The following is a 21,131-nucleotide window of genomic DNA, read 5'->3' on the forward strand; positions in this document are numbered from 1 at the left end:
CTTTTGTTACTCTCTCTGTCCCTTCCTGACCCACTCTGCTTATTTATACCCAATACTCTGCTCTAGAGCCTTGACATTTCTCTCGCTGCTTTTAAATTTACTCTTTCCTGAATCCTCCCACTCCCCCTTCATTATTTTAAAGCCTGTCCGCAGCCCTAGTTGTTCAATTTGCCAGGACACTGGTCCCAGCCTGGTTTAAGTGGAGCCCGTCCCAACGGAACAGCTCCCGCTTTCCCTATCCTAATATCTCCTTATGTGGCTCGGTGTCAAATTTTGTTTGATAATCGCTCCTGTGAGGCACCTTGGGATGTTTTACTGCATTAAAGGTGCTGTATTACAACAACAACTTATATTTATATCATACCTTTAAAGTAATAAAACGTCCCAAGGCGCTTCACAGGAGCGTTATCAAAATTTGACACCGAGCCACAAACAGCGATATCAGGACAGGTATCCAAAAGCTTGGTCAAAGAGGTAGTTTTTAAGGAGCGTCTTAAATGTGGGGAGAGAGGCGGAGAGGTTTAGGGAGGGAATTCCAGAGTTAGGGCCCAGGCAGCAGAAGGCACGGCCGCCAATGGTGGAGCGATTAAAATCGGGATGTTCAAGAGGCCAGAATTGGAGGAGCGCAGAGATCTCGGGGGTTGTGGGGCTGGAGCAGGTTACAGAGATAGGGAGGGGGCGAGGGCCATGGAGGGATTTGAAAACAAGGATGAGAATTTTTAAATTCGAGACGTTGCCGTACCGGGAGCCAATGTAGGTCAGCGAGCACAGGGGGTGATGGGTGAACGGGACTGGGTGTGAGTTAGGACACTGGGCAGTGAGCACAGGGGGTGATGGGTGAACGGGACTGGGTGTGAGTTAGGACACGGGGCAGTGAGCACAGCGGGTGATGGGTGAACGGGACTGGGTGTGAGTTAGGACACGGGGCAGTGAGCACAGGGGGTGATGGGTGAACGGGACTGGGTGTGAGTTAGGACACAGGGCAGTGAGCACAGGGGGTGATGGGTGAACGGGACTGGGTGTGAGTTAGGACACGGGGCAGTGAGCACAGGGGGTGATGGGTGAACGGGACTGGGTGCGAGTTAGGACACGGGGCAGTGAGCACAGGGGGTGATGGGTGAACGGGACTGGGTGTGAGTTAGGACACGGGGCAGTGAGCACAGGGGGTGATGGGTGAACGGGACTGGGTGTGAGTTAGGACACGGGGCAGCGAGCACAGGGGGTGATGGGTGAACGGGACTTGGTGTGAGTTAGGACACGGGGCAGTGAACACAGGGGGTGATGGGTGAACGGGACTGGGTGTGAGTTAGGACACGGGGCAGCGGAGTATTGGATGAGCTGAAGTTTACAGAGGGTGCACTGTGGGAGGCCGGACATGAGAGCTTTGGAACAGTCGAGTCTGGAGGTAACAAAGGCGTGGATGAGGGTTTCAGCAGCAGATTAGATATAAATGCTCCGCCCTGCCTCAGCTCATCCGCTGCTGAAACCCTCATCCATGCCTTTGTTACCTCCAGACTTGATTCTCATCCTCGTTTTCAAATCCCTCCATGGCCCTCGCCCCTCCCTATCTCTGTAACCTCCTCCAGCCCCACAACCCCCCCGAGATCTCTGCGCTCCTTCAATTCTGCCCTCTTGAGCATCCCCGATTTTAATCGCTCCACCATTGACGGCCGTGCCTTCAGCTGCCGAGGCCCCAAGCTCTGGAATTCCCTCCCTAAACCTCTCCGCCTCTCTCTCCTCCTTTAAGACGCTCCTTAAAACCGAACTCTTTGGCCAAGCTTTTGGTCGCCTGCCTAATTTATCCTTATGTGGCTCGGTGTCAAATTTGTTTTATCTTAAAATACTCCTGTGAAGCGCCTTGGGACGTTTTGCTATGTTAAAGGCGCTATATAAATACACTGTTGTTGTTGTTGTTGTTTCTGGGCCTGTCATTCTCACCAGGCCCCGCCCCCAACGCCCGGGCCCCGCCCCTAGCTGTCTTCCTGCTGGCTGTCACTCAAGTCCCCCCGGCCCCGCCCCCTGTCACTCAAACCCATGGCCCCGCCCCACCCCGCCCCCACCCTGTCACTCAAAGCTCTGGCCCCGCCCCGCTGCCTGTCACTCAAGCCCCCGGGCTGCGCCCCGCCCCGCTGCCTGTCACTCAAGCCCCGGGCCGCGCCCCGCCCCGCTGCCTGTCACTCAAGCCCCGGGCCGCGCTCCGCCCCGCTGCCTGTCACTCAAGCCCCGGGCCGCGCCCCGCCCCGCTCCCTGTCACTCAAGCCCCGGGCCGCGCCCCGCCCCGCTCCCTGTCACTCAAGCCCCGGGCCGCGCCCCGCCCCGCTCCCTGTCACTCAAGCCCCAGGCTGCGCCCCGCTCCCTATCAATCAAGCTCCAGGCCCCATCCCGCTCCGCCCGGCCATTGGTTGTAAGCCCGATGCCGGCTGCTTCTCTTGTGCTGTGATGGCCGAGTGGTTAAGGCGTTGGACTTGAAATCCAATGGGGTCTCCCCGCGCAGGTTCGAACCCTGCTCGCAGCGATAAACCTTTTGTCCCAATTCAGGCTTCACTCAGTCTGCAAAAGGCCATCAGACTCTCACTGACTCAACATTCTCTGTTTAAATTCACTCTGTGTTCAGGCAATGTTTCCTAATCAGGCATCAGGCCTGCAAGTCTTTCTGGATTCTTTTGCCCAATAATATTTATATTGCTTTATAATTTATATATTTCAGCGAATCAGAGATATTTGAAACCATGATTCTGATTTTTTAAATTGAAGAAAATTAATCATGCTGCCTAAAGGTAAGAGATGCCCATTTTAAGACTTTTATTTTTTTGGTGTGGAGATGCCGGAGTTGGACTGGGGTGGACAAATGTAAGAAGTCACACAACACCAGGTTATAGTCCAACAGCTTTATTTGAAATCACAAGCTTTCGGAGCGCTGCTCCTTCGTCAGGTGAAGTATTTTTTTAGTGGAGTTGCAGAATATATTAGCAAAATACTGCGGATGCTGGAAATATGAAATAACAACAGAAACTGCTGGAAATACTCAGCAGGCCAGGCAGCATCCGTGGAGAGAGAAACAGAGAGAACTCTGTTCTGATGAAGGGTCCCAGACCTGAAACGTTAACTCTGTTTCTCTCTCCACGGATGCTGCCTGGCCTGCTGAGTATTTCCAGCAGTTTCTGTTGTTATTGCAGAGTATGTTGTTGGTGCTCTCGGGTGGATGTAAAAGATCCCAGGGCTCTATTTTGAAGAAGAGCAGGGGGGAGTTCTCCCCGGTGTCCTGGGGCCAGTATTTATCCCTCAATCAACATCACGACAACAGATGATCACAGAAACCCCACAGTACAGATAGAGGCCATTTCGGCCCATCGAGCCTGCACTAACACATATCCCACCCGATCCCCGTAACCCCACGTATTTAATCCCCCTAACACTAAGGGTCAATTTATCATAGCCAAGTCAACCTAACCCACACATCTTTGGACTGTGGGAGGAAACCGGAGCACCCGGCAGAAACCCACGCAAACACGGGGAGAATGTGCAAACTCCACACAGACAGTCTCCCGAGGACCAGATTCGAACCCAGGTCTCTTGCGCTGTGAGGCAACAGTGCTAACCACTATGCCACCGTTTATCATTTATCACATTGCTGTTTGTGGGAGCTTGCTGTGCGCAAATTGGCTGCCGTGTTTCCCACATTACAACAGTGACTACACTTCAAAAAGTACTTCATTGGCTGTAAAGCGCTTTGGGACGTCCCGAGGCTGTGAAAGGCGCTGGAGAAATGCAAGTTATTTCTTTTTATCAAAGGCAGAAAAGTTTTTTCCCACTTTTATTTTTAATCAAAATGGAACATAAGAAAGCTTGGAACATAAGAACAAATGAACATAAGAAGTAGGAGCAGGAGTAGGCCATACGGTCCCTCGGGCCTGCTCCGCCATTCAATAGGATCATGGCTGATCCGAATCTAGACTCACGTCCACTTCCCTGCCCTCTCCCCGTAACCCCTAATTCCCTTATCTGCTAGGAAACTGTCTATCTCCGTTTTAAATTTATTTAATGTTGCAGCTTCCACAGCTCTCTGGGGTAGCAAATTCCATAGATTTACTACCCTCTGAGTGAAGAAGTTTCTCCTCATCTCAGTTTTGAAAGCACAGCCTCTTATTCTTAGATTATGCCCCCTCGTTCTAGTCTCACCCATCAGTGGAAACATCCTCACCGCATCCACCCGATCAAGCCCCCTCACAATCTTATATGTTTCAATAAGATCGCCTCTCATTCTTCTGAACTCCAATGAGTAGAGTCCCAACCTACTCAACCTTTCCTCATACGTCAACCCCCTCATCTCCGGAATCAACCGAGTGAACCTTCTCTGAACTGCCTCGAGAGCAAGTATATCTTTTCTTAAATATGGAAACCAAAACTGTACGCAGTATTCCAGGTGTGGCCTCACCAATACCCTGTATAACTGCAGCAAGACTTCCCTGTTTTTATACTCCATCCCCCTTGCAATAAAAGCCAAGATTCCATTGGCCTTCCTGATCACCTGCTGCACCTGCATACTAACCTTCTGTGTTTCATGCACCAGAACCCCCAGATCCCTTTGTACTGTAGCACTTTGCAGTTTCTCTCCATTTAGATAATAACTTACTCTTTGATTTTTTCTGCCAAAGTGCATAACCTCACACTTTCCAACATTATATTGCATCTGCCAAATCTCTGCCCACTCACTTAGCCTGTCTATGTCCTTTTGCAGGTTTTTTATGTCCTCCTCACTCACTGCTTTCCCTCCCATCTTTGTATCGTCGGCAAACTTGTTAAAGTCATGTCCTACGGGGCAGATACAATTGCAAATAATATAAAGTATTTATCACAGAAACATAGACATTTACAGCACAGAAGGAGGCCATTTATCCAACTATAACATATTAAAAATCTTATATCTTCGTACACTTCCTATAAACTTTTGCATTAAAAATTCCTATTTCTATATTTGGAAATGTAAACTTGTCACACTGTGATTAGGGGAGTGTGTCAGTATTTCCAGGGGGTCCCCGGGAGTGTGTCAGTATTTACAGGGAGTCCCCGGGAGTGAGCCTGTATTTACAGGGGGTCCCCGGGAGTGTGTCAGTATTTACAGGGGTCCCCGGGAGTGTGTCAGTATTTACAGGGGGTCCCCGGGAGTGTGTCAGTATTTACAGGGGGTCCCCGGGAGTGTGTCAGTATTTACAGGGGGTCCCCGGGAGTGAGTCAGTATTTACAGGGGGTCCCCGGGAGTGTGTCAGTATTTACAGGGGGTCCCCGGGAGTGTGTCAGTATTTACAGGGGTCCCCGGGAGTGTGTCAGTATTTACAGGGGTCCCCGGGAGTGTGTCAGTATTTACAGGGGGTCCCCGGGAGTGTGTCAGTATTTACAGGGAGTCACCGGGAGTGTGTCAGTATTTACAGGGGGTCCCCGGGACTGTGTCAGTATTTACAGGGGGTCCCCGGGAGTGTGTCTGTATTTACAGGGTGTCCCCGGGAGTGTGTCAGTATTTACAGGGGGTCCCCGGGAGTGTGTCAGTATTTACAGGCGGTCCCTGGGAGTGTGTCAGTATTTACAGGCGGTCCCCGGGAGTGTGTCAGTATTTACAGGGAGTCCCCGGGAGTGTGTCAGTATTTACAGGGTGTCCCCGGGAGTGTGTCAGTATTTACAGGGGGTCCCCGGGAGTGTGTCAGTATTTACAGGGGGTCCCCGGGAGTGTGTCAGTATTTACAGGGTGTCCCCGGGAGTGTGTCAGTATTTACAGGGTGTCCCCGGGAGTGTGTCAGTATTTACAGGGTGTCCCCGGGAGTGTGTCAGTATTTACAGGGTGTCCCCGGGAGTGTGTCAGTATTTACAGGGGGTCCCCGGGAGTGTGTCAGTATTTACAGGGGTCCCCGGGAGTGTGTCAGTATTTACAGGGGGTCCCCGGGAGTGTGTCAGTATTTACAGGGGGTCCCCGGGAGTGTGTCAGTATTTACAGGGGTCCCCGGGAGTGTGTCAGTATTTACAGGGGGTCCCCGGGAGTGTGTCAGTATTTACAGGGCGTCACCGGGAGTGTGTCAGTATTTACAGGGGGTCTCCGGGAGTGTGTCAGTATTTACAGGGTGTCCCCGGGAGTGTGTCAGTATTTACAGGGTGTCCCCGGGAGTGTGTCAGTATTTACAGGGGGTCCCCGGGAGTGTGTCAGTATTTACAGGGGGTCCCCGGGAGTGTGTCAGTATTTACAGAGGGTCCCCGGGAGTGTGTCAGTATTTACAGGGTGTCCCCGGGAGTGTGTCAGTATTTACAGGGGGTCCCCGGGAGTGTGTCAGTATTTACAGGGGGTCCCCGGGAGTGTGTCAGTATTTACAGGGGTCCCCGGGAGTGTGTCAGTATTTACAGGGGGTCCCCGGGAGTGTGTCAGTATTTACAGGGGGTCCCCGGGAGTGTGTCAGTATTTACAGGGGTCCCCGGGAGTGTGTCAGTATTTACAGGGGGTCCCCGGGAGTGTGTCAGTATTTACAGGGCGTCACCGGGAGTGTGTCAGTATTTACAGGGGTCCCCGGGAGTGTGTCAGTATTTACAGGGGGTCCCCGGGACTGTGTCAGTATTTACAGGGCGTCACCGGGAGTGTGTCAGTATTTACAGGGGGTCTCCGGGAGTGTGTCAGTATTTACAGGGGGTCCCGGGAGTGTGTCAGTATTTACAGGGGGTCCCGGGGAGTGTGTCAGTATTTACAGGGGGTCCCGGGGAGTGTGTCAGTATTTACAGGGGGTCCCAGGGAGTGTGTCAGTATTTACATGGGGTCCCCAGAAGTGTGTCAGTATTTACAGGGGGTCCCTGGGAGTGTGTCAGTATTTACAGGGCATCCCCGGGTGTGTGTCCGTATTTACAGGTGGTCCCCGGGAGTGTGTCAGTATTTACAGGGGGTCCCGGGAGTGTGTCAGTATTTACAGGTGGTCCCCGGGAGTGTGTCAGTATTTACATGGAGTCCCCGGAAGTGTGTCAGTATTTACAGGAGGTCCCCGGGAGTGTGTCACTATTTACAGGGGGTCCCTGGGAGTGTGTCAGTATTTACAGGGGGTCCCTGGGAGTGTGTCAGTATTTACAGGGGGTCCCAGGGAGTGTGTCAGTATTTACAGGGGGTCCCTGCGAGTGTGTCATTATTTACAGGATGTCCCCGGGAGTGTGTCAGTATTTACAGGATGTCCCCGGGAGTGTGTCAGTACAGGTAGACTACCCTTTATCCGAACTTCCGAAAACCGAAACCCTCTAAAAACCGAAGGTTTTTTTGTTCAGCGTAAGTCGTGCGCACGACCCCCCACGGACCCCCCCCCGCGGACCCCCGCCGACCCCCCCGCCGGCCCCGACCCCTGCTGACCCCCCTGCGGACCCCCGCCGACCCCGACCCCCGCCGACTTACGCTGAGCGTCAGTGTAAGTCGTGCGCACGACCCCCCGCCGACCCCCCCGCGGACCCCCGCCGACCCCGACCCCCGCCGACCCCCCCGCGGACCCCCCCGTGAACCCCGCCGGCCCCGACCCCCGCCGACCCCCCCGCCGACCCCCCCGCGGACCCCACCGCGGACCCCGCCGGCCCACCTTCCGAAATTCTCCGAAAACCGAAACACGGCTGGTCCCGAGGTTTTCGGATAAAGGATAGTCTACCTGTATTTACAGGGGTCCCCGGGAGTGTGTCAGTATTTACAGGGGGTCCCCAGAGTGTGTCAGTATTTACAGGGGGTCCCCAGGAGTGTGTCAGTATTTACAGGGGATCCCCCGGGAGTGTGTCAGTATTTACATGGGGTCCCCAGGAGTGTGTCAGTATTTACAGGGGATCCCCCGGGAGTGTGTCAGTATTTACATGGGGTCCCCGGGAGTGTGTCAGTATTTACAGGGGGTCCCCGGGAGTGTGTCAGTATTTACACGGAGTCTCCGGGAGTGTGTCAGTGTTTACAGGGGGTCCCCGGGAGTGTGTCAGTATTTACACGGAGTCTCCGGGAGTGTGTCAGTATTTACAGGGGGTTCCTGGGAGTGTCAGTATTTACAGGGAGTCCCTGGGAGTGTGTCAGTATTTACAGGGGTTCCCTGGGAGTGTGTCAGTATTTACATGGGGTCCCCAGGAGTGTGTCAGTATTTACAGGGGGTTCCTGGGAGTGTCAGTATTTACAGGGAGTCCCTGGGAGTGTGTCAGTATTTACAGGGGTTCCCTGGGAGTGTGTCAGTATTTACATGGGGTCCCCGGGAGTGTGTCAGTATTTACAGGGGGTCCCCGGGAGTGTGTCAGTATTTACAGGGGGTCATTGGGAGTGTGTCAGTATTTACATGGGGTCCCCGGGAGTGTGTTAGTATTTACAGGGGGTCCCTGGGAGTGTGTCAGTATTTACATGGGGTCCCCGGGAGTGTGTTAGTATTTACAGGGGGTCCCTGGGAGTGTGTCAGTATTTACAGGGAGTCCCTGGAAGTGTGTCAGGAAATACATGGGGTCCCCAGGAGTGTGTCAGCATTTACAAGGGGTCCCTGGGAGTATGTCAGTTTTTACAGGGGGTCCCCGGGGAGTGTGTCAGTATTTACAGGGGGTCCCCAGGAGTGTGTCAGTATTTACAGGGGGTCCCCGGGAATGTGTCAGTATTTACAGGGGGTCACCGGGATTGTGTCTGTATTTACAGGGGGTCCCCGGGAGTGTGTCAGTATTTACATGGGGTCCCCAGGAGTGTGTCAGTATTTACAGGGGGTACCCGGGAGTGTGTCAGTTTTTACAGGGGGTCCATGGGAGTGTGTCATTATTTACAGGAGGTCCCCGGGAGTGTGTCAGTATTTTCATGGGGTCCCCGGGAGTGTGTCAGTATTTACAGGGTGTCCCTGGGAGTGTGTCATTATTTACAGGAGGTCCCCGGGAGTGTGTCAGTATTTACAGGGAGTCCCTGGGAGTGTGTCAGTATTTACAGGGGTTCCCTGGGAGTGTGTCAGTATTTACATGGGGTCCCCAGGAGTGTGTCAGTATTTACAGGGGGTACCCGGGTGTGTGTCAGTATTTACAGGGGGTCATTGGGAGTGTGTCAGTATTTACATGGGGTCCCCGGGAGTGTGTTAGTATTTACAGGGGGTCCCTGGGAGTGTGTCAGTATTTACATGGGGTCCCCGGGAGTGTGTTAGTATTTACAGGGGGTCCCTGGGAGTGTGTCAGTATTTACAGGGAGTCCCTGGAAGTGTGTCAGGAAATACATGGGGTCCCCAGGAGTGTGTCAGCATTTACAAGGGGTCCCTGGGAGTATGTCAGTTTTTACAGGGGGTCCCCGGGGAGTGTGTCAGTATTTACAGGGGGTCCCCAGGAGTGTGTCAGTATTTACAGGGGGTCCCCGGGAATGTGTCAGTATTTACAGGGGGTCACCGGGATTGTGTCTGTATTTACAGGGGGTCCCCGGGAGTGTGTCAGTATTTACATGGGGTCCCCAGGAGTGTGTCAGTATTTACAGGGGGTACCCGGGAGTGTGTCAGTTTTTACAGGGGGTCCATGGGAGTGTGTCATTATTTACAGGAGGTCCCCGGGAGTGTGTCAGTATTTTCATGGGGTCCCCGGGAGTGTGTCAGTATTTACAGGGTGTCCCTGGGAGTGTGTCATTATTTACAGGAGGTCCCCGGGAGTGTGTCAGTATTTACAGGGGGTACCCGGGAGTGTGTCAGTATTTACAGGGGGTCCCTGGGAGTGTGTCAGTATTTACAGGGTGTCCCTGGGAGTGTGTCATTATTTACAGGAGGTCCCCGGGAGTGTGTCAGTATTTACAGAGGGTCCCAGGGAGTGTGTCAGTATTTACAGGGAGTCCCTGGGTGTGTGTCAGTATTTACAGGGGGTCCCCGGGAGTGTGTCAGTATTTACAGGGGGTCCCCGGGAGTGTGTCAGTATTTGCAGGGGGTACTGGGAGTGTGTCAGTATTTACAGGGGGTCCCGGGAGTGTTTCAGTATTTACATAGAAACATAGAAGATAGGAGCAGGAGTAGGCCATTCGGCCCTTCGAGCCTGCTCCGCCATTCAAGGAGATCATGGCTGATCATTCAATTCAGTATCTTGTCCCTGCCTTCTCCCCATATCCCTTGATCCATTTAGCCTCAAGAAATATATCCAACTCTTTCTTGAATATATTTAATGAACTGGCCTCCCCCGCCCTCTGTGGCAGAGAATTCCACAGGTTCACCACTCTCTGGGTGAAGAAATTCCTCCTCATTTCAGTCCTAAATGGCTTACCCCTTATCCTTAGACTATGACCCCTGGCTCTGGACTCCCCGGCCATCAGAAACATCCTTCCTGCATCCAGTCTGTCCAGACCTGACAGAATTTTATAGGTTTCGATGAGATCCCCTCTCAATCTTCTCAACTCCAGTGAGTATAAGCCCAATCGACACAATCTCTCCTCATATGTCATTCCTGCCATCCCAGGTATCAGCCTGGTGAATCTTCGCTGCACTCCCTCCATGGCAAGAACGTCCTTCCTCAGGTAAGGTGACCAAAACTGCACACAATACTCAAGGTGCGGTCTCACCAAGGCCCTGTACAACTGTAGCAAGACATCCTTGTTCCTGTACTCGAACCCTCTTGCTACGAAGGCCAACATACCATTTGCCTTCTTAACCGCCTGCTGCACCTGCATGCTTACCTTCAGCGACTGGTGCACAATAACACCCAGGTCTCTTTGCACTTCCCCTTCTCCCAATCTATTGCCATTCAAATAATAATCTGCCTCCATGTTTTTGCCACCTAAGTGGATAATCCTCACATTTATCCACATTATAGTGCATTTGCCATGTTTCTGCCCAATCACCCAACCTGTCCAAATCATACTGGAGTTTCCCGACATCCTCCTCGCAGCTTACCCTCCCGCCCAGCTTTGTGGCGTCTGCAAATCTGGAGATATTACATCCAATTCCCTCGTCCAGATCATTAACTCTGCACTCTGCACCTTTCTTGGTCAGACTGCTTATCCGACATACAGTTCTGGATGAGCAAAAATATTCTCCAATTAAATATTCGGAAACACAGAAACATAGAAGATAGGAGCAGGAGTAGGCCATTCGGCCCCTCGAGCCTGCTCCGCCATTCAATGCGATCATGGCTGATCATCCAAATTCAGAACCCTGTCCCTGCTTTCTCCCCATATCCCTTGATCCCTTTAGCCTTAAGAAATATATCTAACTCCTTCTTGAATGTATTTAATGAATTGGCCTCAACTGTCTTCTGTGGTAGAGAATTCCACAGGTTCACCACTCTCTGGGTGAAGAAATTCCTCCTCATCTCTGTCCTAAATGGCTTACCCCTTATCCTTAGACTGTGACCCCTGGTTCTGGACTCCCCGCCATCGGGAACAACCTTCCAGCATCTAGTCTGTCTAGTCCTGTTAGAATTTTATAAGTTTCAATGAGACCCCCTCTCATTCTTCTAAACTCTAGCGAATATAAGCCTAATCGACCCAATCTCTCTTCATATGTCATTCCTGCCATCCCAGGTATCAGTCTGGTGAATCTTTGCTGCACTCCCTCCATGGCAAGAACATCCTTCCTCAGATAAGGCGACCAAAACTGCACACAATACTCAAGGTGTGGTCTCACCAAGGCCCTGTACAACTGCAGCAAGACATCCTTGCTCCTGTACTCGAATCCTCTCGCTATGAAGGCCAACATACCATTTGCCTTCTTAACTGCCTGCTGCACCTGCATGCTTACCTTCAGCGACTGGTGCACAAGGACACCAGGTCTCGTTGCACTTCCCCTTCTCCCAATCTATTGCCATTCAGATAATAACCTGCCTTCCTGTTTTTGCCACCAAAGTGGATAACCTCGCATTTATCCACATTATACTGCATCTGCCATGCATCTGTCCTATCGCCCAACCTGTCCAAATCATACTGGAGTTTCTCAGCATCCTTCTCACAGCACACACGCCCACCCAGCTTTGTGTCATCTGCAAACTTGGAGATATTACATCTAGTTCCCTTGTCTAGATCATTAATATATATTGTGAATAACTGGGGTCCTAGCACCGATCCCTGCGGTACCCCACTAGTCACTGCCTGCCACTCGGAAAAAGACCTGTTTATTCCAACTCTTTGCTTCCTGCCTGCCAACCAGTTCTCTATCGAAGACAGTACCTTAATCCCAATCCCATAAGCCTTTGTTTTCGGTCCCCGCCACAAGCCCCGTTCCCGAGCCACTGACTCCATCCCTCTCCCTAACCTCTGTCTGAGGCTGAACCAGACTGTTATCAACCTTGGTGTCATATTTGACACTGAAATGAGCTTCTGACCACATATCCGTGGCATAACTAAGACCGCCTATTTCCACCTCTGTAACATCGCCCGTCTCGGCCCTTGCCTCAGCTCATCCGCTGCTGAAACCCTCATCCATGCCTTTGTTACCTCTAGACTCGACTATTCCAATGCACTCCTGGTTGGTCTCCCTTCAGCTCATCCAATATTCGACTACCCGTGTCCTAACTCGTACCAAGTCCCGTTCAACCATCACCCCTGTGCTCGCTGACCTACATTGGCTCCCGGTTAAGCAGCACCTCGATTTTAAAATTCTCATCCTTGTGTTCAAAGGAAGATGTTTGTGGTGGTTGAAGGTGAATCATCACAACCCCAGGACATCGCTGCAGGAGTTCCTCAGGGCAGTGTCCGAGGCCCAACCATCTTCAGCTGCTTCATCAATGACCTTCCCTCCAACATAAGGTCAGAAATGGGGATGTTCGCTGATGACTGCACAGTGTTCAGCGCCATTCGCAACTCCTCAGATAATGAAGCAGTCCATGCCCACATGCAACAACAACTGGACGATGTTCAGGCTTGGGCTGATAAGTGGCAGGTAACATTCGCACCACACAAGTGCCAGGCAATGACTATCTCCAACAAGCGAGAGTCTAAACACCTCCCCTTGACATTCAATGGCATTACTATCGCCGAATCCCCCACCATCAACATCCTGGGGGTCACCATTGACCAGAAACTTAACTGGACCAGCCACATAAATACTGTAGCAACAAGAACAGGTCAGAGGCTGGGTATTCTGCAGCGAGTGTCTCACCACCTGACTCCCCAAAGCCTTTCCACCATCTACAAGGCACAAGTCAGGAGTGTGATGGAATACTCTCCACTTGCCTGGATGAGTGCAGCTCCAACAACACTCAAGAAGCTCAACACCATCCAGGACAAAGCAGCCCGCTTGATTGGCACCCCATCCACCACCTTAAACATTCACTCCCTCCACCACCGGCGCACCGTGGCTGCAGTGTGTACCATCTACAAGGTGCACTGCAGCAACTCGCCAAGGATTCTTCAGCAGCACCTCCCAAACCCGCGACCTCTACCACCTAGAAGGACAAGGGCAGCAGGCGCATGGGAACACCACCACCTCCAAGTTCCCCTCCAAGTCACACACCATCCTGGCTTGGAAATATATCACCGATTCTTCATCGTCGCTGGGTCAAAATCCTGGAACTCCCTCCCTAACAGCACTGGGAGTACCTTCACCACACGGATTGCAGCGGTTCAAGAAGGCAGCTCACCACCACCTTCTCGAGGGCAACTAGGGATGGACAATAAATACAGGGCTTGCCAGCGACGCCCACATCCCAGTAATGAATAATAAAAAATTCCCTCGATGGTCTCGACCCTCCCTATCTCTAACCTCCTCCAGCCCCACAACCCACCGAGATCTCTGCGCTCCTCCAATTCTGGCCTCTTGCCCATCCCCGATTTCCATCGCTCCACCATTGGCGGCCGTGCCTTCAGCTGCTGAGGCCCCGAGCTCTGGAATTCCCTCCTTGAACCTCTCCGCCTCTCTCTCCTTCTTTAAGACGCTCCTTAAAACTGACTTGCTTTGGTCACCTGCCCTAATTTCTCCTGATGTGGCTCGTTGTCAAATTTTTTGTGTTAAAATACTCCTGTGAAGCGCCTTCGGAAATTTTCCGACGTTGAAGGCGCTCTATAAAAACAAGTTGTTGTTGTTGTTGGTGGTGGTGCCTGTCCCTTTAAGAGATTGACGGCGCGGACTGCGCATGCCCGGGCCTGCGGTCCCGCCTCCTCCCCCAGGGGGCGTGGTCGCCGGGCGGGAGCGGTGATTGGCAGCGGCACCGTCCAATGGGATGGCGAGGGCTGCTGTCAATCATTCACTGGTGGACCAATCAGAGGGAGGAGGCGGCGGCGCTGGCGGCTCGGTGAGTAGGCCCGAGGCCTGGGTCTGGGGCCGGGGAACAGAGGCCGAAGTGGCGCTTCAGAGGCACCAGGTTAAACCCCAGTGTGGTAGGGGGGGGGATTTAACCCCAGTGTACGAGGGAGGGGGGATTTAACCCCAGTGTACAAGGGGGAGGGGGATTAAATCCCACTGTACAAGGGGGAGGGGGAAGGGGGATTTAACCCCAGTGTACGAGGGAGGGGGAATTAAACCCCAGTGTACAAGGGGGGGGGATTTAACCCCAGTGTACAAGGGGGGGGAGGGGGATTTAAGCCCAGTGTACAAGGGGGGGGGGATTTAAGCCCAGTGTACAAGGTGGGGGGGGATTTAAGCCCAGTGTACAAGGGGGAGGGGGATTTAAGCCCAGTGTACAAGGGGGAGGGGGATTTAACCCCAGTGTACGAGGGAGGGGGAATTAAACCCCAGTGTACAAGGGGGGGGGGATTTAACCCCAGTGTACAAGGGGGGGGGGATTTAACCCCAGTGTACAAGGGGGGGGGATTTAACCCCAGTGTACAAGGGGGGGGGATTTAACCCCAGTGTACAAGGGGGGGGGGAGGGGGATTTAAGCCCAGTGTACAAGGGGGGGGGTTTAACCCCAGTGTACAAGGGGGGGGGGAGGGGGATTTAAGCCCAGTGTACAAGGGGGGGGGGGATTTAAGCCCAGTGTACAAGGTGGGGGGGGATTTAAGCCCAGTGTACAAGGTGGGGGGGGATTTAAGCCCAGTGTACAAGGGGGAGGGGGATTTAAGCCCAGTGTACAAGGGGGAGGGGGATTTAACCCCAGTGTACGAGGGAGGGGGAATTAAACCCCAGTGTACAAGGGGGGGGGAGGGGGATTTAAGCCCAGTGTACAAGGGGGGGGGATTTAAGCCCAGTGTACAAGGTGGGGGGGATTTAACCCCAGTGTACAAGGGGGGGAGGGGGATTTAACCCCAGTGTACAAGGGGGGGGGGGAATTTAAGCCCAGTGTACAAGGGGGAGGGGGATTTAACCCCAGTGTACAAGGGGGGGAGGGGGATTTAACCCCAGTGTACAAGGGGGGGGAGGGGGATTTAACCCCAGTGTACGAGGGAGGGGGGATTTAACCCCAGTGTACGAGGGAGGGGGGATTTAACCCCAGTGTACAAGGGGGAGGGGGATTAAATCCCACTGTACGAGGGGGAAGGGGGATTTAACCCCAGTGTACGAGGGAGGGGGAATTAAACCCCAGTGTACAAGGGGGGGGGATTTAACCCCAGTGTACAAGGGGGGGGGAGGGGGATTTAAGCCCAGTGTACAAGGGGGGGGGGATTTAAGCTCAGTGTACAAGGTGGGGGGGGATTTAAGCCCAGTGTACAAGGGGGAGGGGGATTTAAGCCCAGTGTACAAGGGGGAGGGGGATTTAACCCCAGTGTACGAGGGAGGGGGAATTAAACCCCAGTGTACAAGGGGGGGGGATTTAACCCCAGTGTACAAGGGGGGGGGGAGGGGGATTTAAGCCCAGTGTACAAGGGGGGGGGGATTTAAGCCCAGTGTACAAGGTGGGGGGGGATTTAAGCCCAGTGTACAAGGGGGAGGGGGATTTAAGCCCAGTGTACAAGGGGGAGGGGGATTTAAGCCCAGTGTACAAGGGGGAGGGGGATTTAACCCCAGTGTACGAGGGAGGGGGAATTAAACCCCAGTGTACAAGGGGGGGGGATTTAACCCCAGTGTACAAGGGGGGGGGAGGGGGATTTAAGCCCAGTGTACAAGGGGGGGGGATTTAAGCCCAGTGTACAAGGTGGGGGGGGATTTAAGCCCAGTGTACAAGGGGGAGGGGGATTTAAGCCCAGTGTACAAGGGGGAGGGGGATTTAACCCCAGTGTACAAGGGGGGGAGGGGGATTTAACCCCAGTGTACAAAGGGGGGGGGGAATTTAAGCCCAGTGTACAAGGGGGAGGGGGATTTAACCCCAGTGTACAAGGGGGGGGAGGGGGATTTAACCCCAGTGTACAAGGGGGGGGGATTTAACCCCAGTGTACAAGGGGGGGGGGATTTAACCCCAGTGTACAAGGGGGGGGGGATTTAACCCCAGTGTACAAGGGGGGGGATTTAACCCCAGTGTACAAGGGGGGGGGATTTAACCCCAGTGTACAAGGGGGGGGGGGATTTAACCCCAGTGTACAAGGGGGGGGGGATTTAACCCCAGTGTACAAGGGGGGGGAGGGGGATTTAACCCCAGTCTACAAGGGAGGGGGAATTAAACCCCAGTGTACAAGAGGGAGGGGGATTTAATCCCAGTGTACAAGGGGGAGGGGGATTTAACCCCAGTGTACAAGGGGGGTATATTTAACCCCAGTGTGCGGGGGGGGGGATTTAACCCCAGTGTACGAGGGGGGGGGATTTAACCCCAGTGTGCGGGGGGGGGAATTTAACCCCAGTGTACAAGGGGGGGGGATTTAACCCCAGTGTGCGGGGGGGGGAATTTAACCCCAGTGTACAAGGGGGGGGGGGTTTAACCCCAGTGTGCGGGGTGGGGGGGATTTAACCCCGGTGTACAGGGGGGGGGATTTAATCCCAGTGTACAAGGGGGGGGGATTTAATCCCAGTGTACGAGGGGGGGGGGATTTAACCCCAGTGTGCGGGGGGGGGGATTTAACCCCAGTGTACAAGGGGGGGGGGGTTTAACCCCAGTGTGCGGGGTGGGGGGATTTAACCCCAGTGTACAAGGGGGGGGGTTTTATCCCAGTGTACGAGGGGGGGGGGATTTAACCCCAGTGTGCGGGGGGGGGATTTAACCCCAGTGTACAAGGGGGGGGATTTAACCCCAGTGTGCGGGGGGGGGGGGGATTTAACCCCAGTGTACAAGGGGGGGGGGGTTAACCCCAGTGTACAAGGTGGGGGGGGGGGTCTAACCCCAGTGTACAAGGGGGGGGGATTTAACCCCAGTGTGCAGGGTGGGGGGATTTAACCCCAGTGTACAGGGGGGGGATTTAATCCCAGTGTACAAGTGCGGGGGGGGATTTAACCCCAGTGTACAAGGGGGGGGGATTTAACCCCAGTGTACAAGGGGGGGGGATTTAACCCCAGTGTGCGGGGGGGGGATTTAACCCCAGTGTACAAGGGGGGGGGGTTTAACCCCAGTGTACAAGGTGGGGGGGGGGTTTAACCCCAGTGTACAAGGGGGGGATTTAACCCCAGTGTGCGGGGTGGGGGGATTTAATCCCAGTGTACAAGTGGGGGGGGGGGGATTTAACCCCAGTGTACAAGGGGGGGGGGGGGATTTAACCCCAGTGTACAAGGGGGGGGGCGGATTTAACCCCAGTGAGGCGGGGGGGGGGGGATTTAACCCCAGTGTACAGGGGGGGGGGGATTTAATCCCAGTGTACAAGGCGGGGGGGGGGATTTAACCCCAGTGTACAAGGGGGGGGGATTTAACCCCAGCGTGCGGGGGGGGGTGGATTTAACCCCAGTGTGCGGGGGGGGGGTGGGGGATTTAACCCCAGTGTACAGGGGGGGGGGATTTAATCCCAGTGTACAAGGGGGGGGGGGATTTAACCCCAGTGTACAAGGGGGGGGGATTTAACCCCAGTGTGTGGGGGGGGGGGGTGGATTTAACCCCAGTGTGCGGGGGGGGGGGGGGATTTAACCCCAGTGTACAAGGGGGTGGGATTTAACCCCAGTGTACAAGGGGGGGGGGATTTAACCCCAGTGTACAAGGGGGGGGGGGGATTTAACCCCAGTGTACAAGGGGGTGGGATTTAACCCCAGTGTGCGGGGGGGGGGGGGGTGGATTTAACCCCAGTGTGCGGGGGGGGGGATTTAACCCCAGTGTGTTGGGGAGGGGGAAGTTGACCGACTGTTCAATGATAAAAGTTCCCAAAAAATGTGGACATAATTTATTTTTCCATTCTCGGGATGTGGGCAAGGCCGGCATTTATTGCCCATCCCCAGTTGCCCTGAGAAGGTGGGGGTGGGCCGCCTTCTTGAACCGCTGGGAGCGGGTTTGATACAAACTGAGTGTCTCGCTCGGCCACTTCAGAGGGCAGTTCAGAGTCACCCACGATGGTGTGGGACTGGAGTCACCTATAGGCCCAGACCGGGTAAGGACGGCAGGTTTCCTTCCCGAAAGGGACATCAGCGAACCTGTTGGGTTTTTACACAATCCGACAGCCTCATGGTCACTGTTACTGAGACCAGCTTTTTTATCCAATTATTTTTATTAAACTGAATTCAAATTCTCAAACTAACCGTGGTGTGTTTTGAACTCCGTTCTCTGGATTAATCAATGATTATTTTGACTCCAGTCCGCCTCCAGCGTGGTTGACTCTTCGCTGCCCTCTGAAGTGTCCGAGTGAGTCAATCCGTTTGTATTAAACCGGCTACAAGGAGTAACAAACCACGCGGGCCTACAGAGGTTCAAGAGGAAGGCTCAACAACCTGCATTTATATCGCACCTTGTGACATAAAATGTCACAAGGAGCGGAATCAAACCAATATTTGACACCGAACCACATGAGATATTAGGGCAGGCGACCAAAAGCTTGGCCAAAGAGGGAGGTTTTAAGGAGCGTCTTAAAGGAGGAGAGAGAGTGAGAGGTTTAGGGAGGGAATTCCAGAGCTTAGGGCCTCGGCAGCTGAAGGCACGGCCATCGATGGTGGGCGATTAAAATCGGAGATTCACAGAGGCCAGAATTGGAGGATCGCAGAGATCTCCTCGGGCTGGAGGAGGTTACAGAGATAGGGAGGGGGAGAGGCCGTGGAGGGATTTGAAAACAAGGATGAGAATTTTAAAATTGAGGTGGGTAACCAGGGGACGGGCAGTGAATGCTGGCCTTGCTTGGAATGAACAATAAAACAACAGGATCGAGCTCATTCCATTGTCTTTCTCCTAGTTCCACTTCCATTGAGCGCAATGGGTGAGCCACAGCAGGTGAGTGCGTTACCCCTGCCTCCGACGCAGTACTACAAGGAGTACACAGATGACAATGTCCGCAAGGGCTTTGCCCCCAAGCCCCCGCCTCCCATCAGGGACAACTACACCATGTTTGGCAACCAGTTCCAGTGCGACGATCTGATCATCCGCCCCTTGGAGGGGCAGGGCATAGAGAGGCTGCACCCCCCGCAGTTCGACCACAAGAAGGAGCTCAAGAAGCTCAACATGTCCATCCTGGTGAATTTCCTGGACCTGCTGGACATCCTGATCAAAAGCCCCGGGAGCATCAAGCGGGAGGAGAAACTGGAGGACCTCAAGCTCTTGTTCGTTCACATGCACCACCTCATCAACGAGTACCGGCCTCACCAGGCCAGGGAGACCCTGCGGGTGATGATGGAGGTGCAGAAGAGGCAGCGGCTGGAGACGGCGGAGCGGTTCCAGAAACACCTGGACCGGGTGCTGGAGGTGATCCAGAGCAGCCTCTCCTCGCTGCCCGATGACCTGGCTGAAGCTGGGGACCTGAAGGTCAAGGCCGAGCCCATGGACGTGGACGAGAGCGTCTGCTGCGGACAGGCGGACACCGAGACGGACCCTTCGTCCAAGAACGAAGAAGTCAGCGATAAAGACGCGGCCATGTGCTCCATCATCGATGACATGACATAAGTGTAAATACGCCGCACCCGTGTGATGTGACAAACTGCTTCAGAGGAGGGCGATGGCGGTAGGATTTCAGTATAGTTGCTAGTGGGTGTGAGAAATTGTCATACTCGACCCTCCCCTGCGACTATAATAGGATTACAGACTGGAGAGACCTGGATAAGCACCAAGAACTATTGGTGGTGCTGGCAGTTTTGGACAATAGATGTGCATTGGCTTAAGAAAGAATTTGCATTTCTCTAGCGCCTTTCACCACCTCTGGACATCCCAATTAAATATTTTTGAATTGCAGCAGAGAATCGCACATCTTTCTGGTTTTTGCTCTTTCCCCTCCCTTGTACCCCCCGACCCCCCACCCCTTTTCCAAGAGCCCACACATTGCCGTCCAGAGCCAGGACGTGAATCCCAAATCCCAAGGATTGTGTTTCCTGTTTTTACTTCCGCCTCCAGTTGAAATAAAAACCCTTGCCATTGGTTGCCGAATATCGAACATCACGCTCCCGCCAGTTAGATATCGTGCGGGAGGGAGCGCTGATGTGAGGCGAGCACGTTGGTCAGCGATGCTCAGGTGTCATGCACTGGGATTTGAGGGACAAAACCCATGTGTCCTCATGAGCCCTCTTCTCCGCTAACCTTGTCACACACGCCTCCCCCCCCCCCCCCCCCCCCGGCCAATCCGCTCCCAGGGGAATGTGTTCCCCCAGTTTGAGAACCTGTTTTACACTGTAGCTAACCGGCTCCAGTTTCACGGTAATTCTGTGACTCCGGCGATGGTTAATATGACTGGAGAGCTGGACTGAGCAACCGAGGCGAGTATAGTTGGCCTGTGTGCACCTCAGAGTGCTCGAGGCGTCTGTTAGGATTTAAGGCGATGTACGTACCTGCCCCTTTTGATTTTGCAGGAATCGCGCCCGCATTACTTGCTGTACAGAATGTTCATGCTGTGTTCGCCTGTCTTTACTCACTGTACAGAATGTTCATGCTGTGTTCGCCTGTCTTTACTTGCTGTACAGAATGTTCATGCTGTGTTCGCCTGTCTTTACTTGCTGTACAGAATGTTCATGCTCTGTTCGCCTGTCTTTACTTGCTGTACAGAATGTTCATGCTCTGTTCGCCTGTCTTTACTTGCTGTACAGAATGTTCATGCTGTGTTCGCCTGTCTTTACTTGCTGTACAGAATGTTCATGCTCTGTTCGCCTGTCTTTACTTGCTGTACAGAATGTTCATGCTGTGTTCGCCTGTCTTTACTCACTGTACAGAATGTTCATGCCGTGTTCGCCTGTCTTTACTCGCTGTACAGAATGTTCATGCTGTGTTCGCCTGTCTTTACTCCCTGTACAGAATGTTCATGCTGTGTTCGCCTGTCTTTACTC

General features: G+C 53.5%; 1 protein-coding gene and 1 non-coding gene across 3 annotated transcripts; both read left to right on the top strand.

Annotated features, from left to right (window-relative positions):
* The first annotated feature begins 2,433 nt into the window (after nucleotides 1-2,433).
* On the top strand, nucleotides 2,434-2,515 carry trnas-uga (transfer RNA serine (anticodon UGA)). Its single transcript has one exon. It is a non-coding gene; the product is annotated as a tRNA-Ser (tRNA).
* Nucleotides 2,516-14,105: 11,590 nt separating this feature from the next.
* Nucleotides 14,106-20,049, top strand: med7 (mediator complex subunit 7). 2 transcript variants are annotated; one of them, XM_085996068.1, is made up of 2 exons: nucleotides 14,106-14,187; nucleotides 19,061-20,049. In XM_085996068.1, the coding sequence occupies exon 2, from the start codon at nucleotides 19,081-19,083 to the stop codon at nucleotides 19,762-19,764; it is 684 nt and encodes a 227-aa protein (XP_085852194.1). In that variant the 5' UTR covers nucleotides 14,106-14,187; nucleotides 19,061-19,080; the 3' UTR covers nucleotides 19,765-20,049. The 2 variants fall into 2 exon arrangements, with proteins under 2 accessions (XP_085852194.1, XP_085852193.1); XM_085996067.1 differs by having other exon boundaries at nucleotides 14,169-14,256.
* The last annotated feature ends 1,082 nt before the right edge of the window (nucleotides 20,050-21,131 follow it).

Source organism: Somniosus microcephalus, chromosome 8 (genome assembly GCF_052327205.1).
Source record: "Somniosus microcephalus isolate GS21.2 chromosome 8, FLI_Smic_1.0, whole genome shotgun sequence".
NCBI lineage: Eukaryota > Metazoa > Chordata > Chondrichthyes > Squaliformes > Somniosidae > Somniosus > Somniosus microcephalus.

What these genes read in the sequence shown, in the direction of transcription:
- med7 (XM_085996068.1), top strand. Translation starts at nt 19,081, where the DNA reads ATGGGTGAGCCACAGCAGGTGAGTGCGTTACCCCTGCCTCCGACGCAG.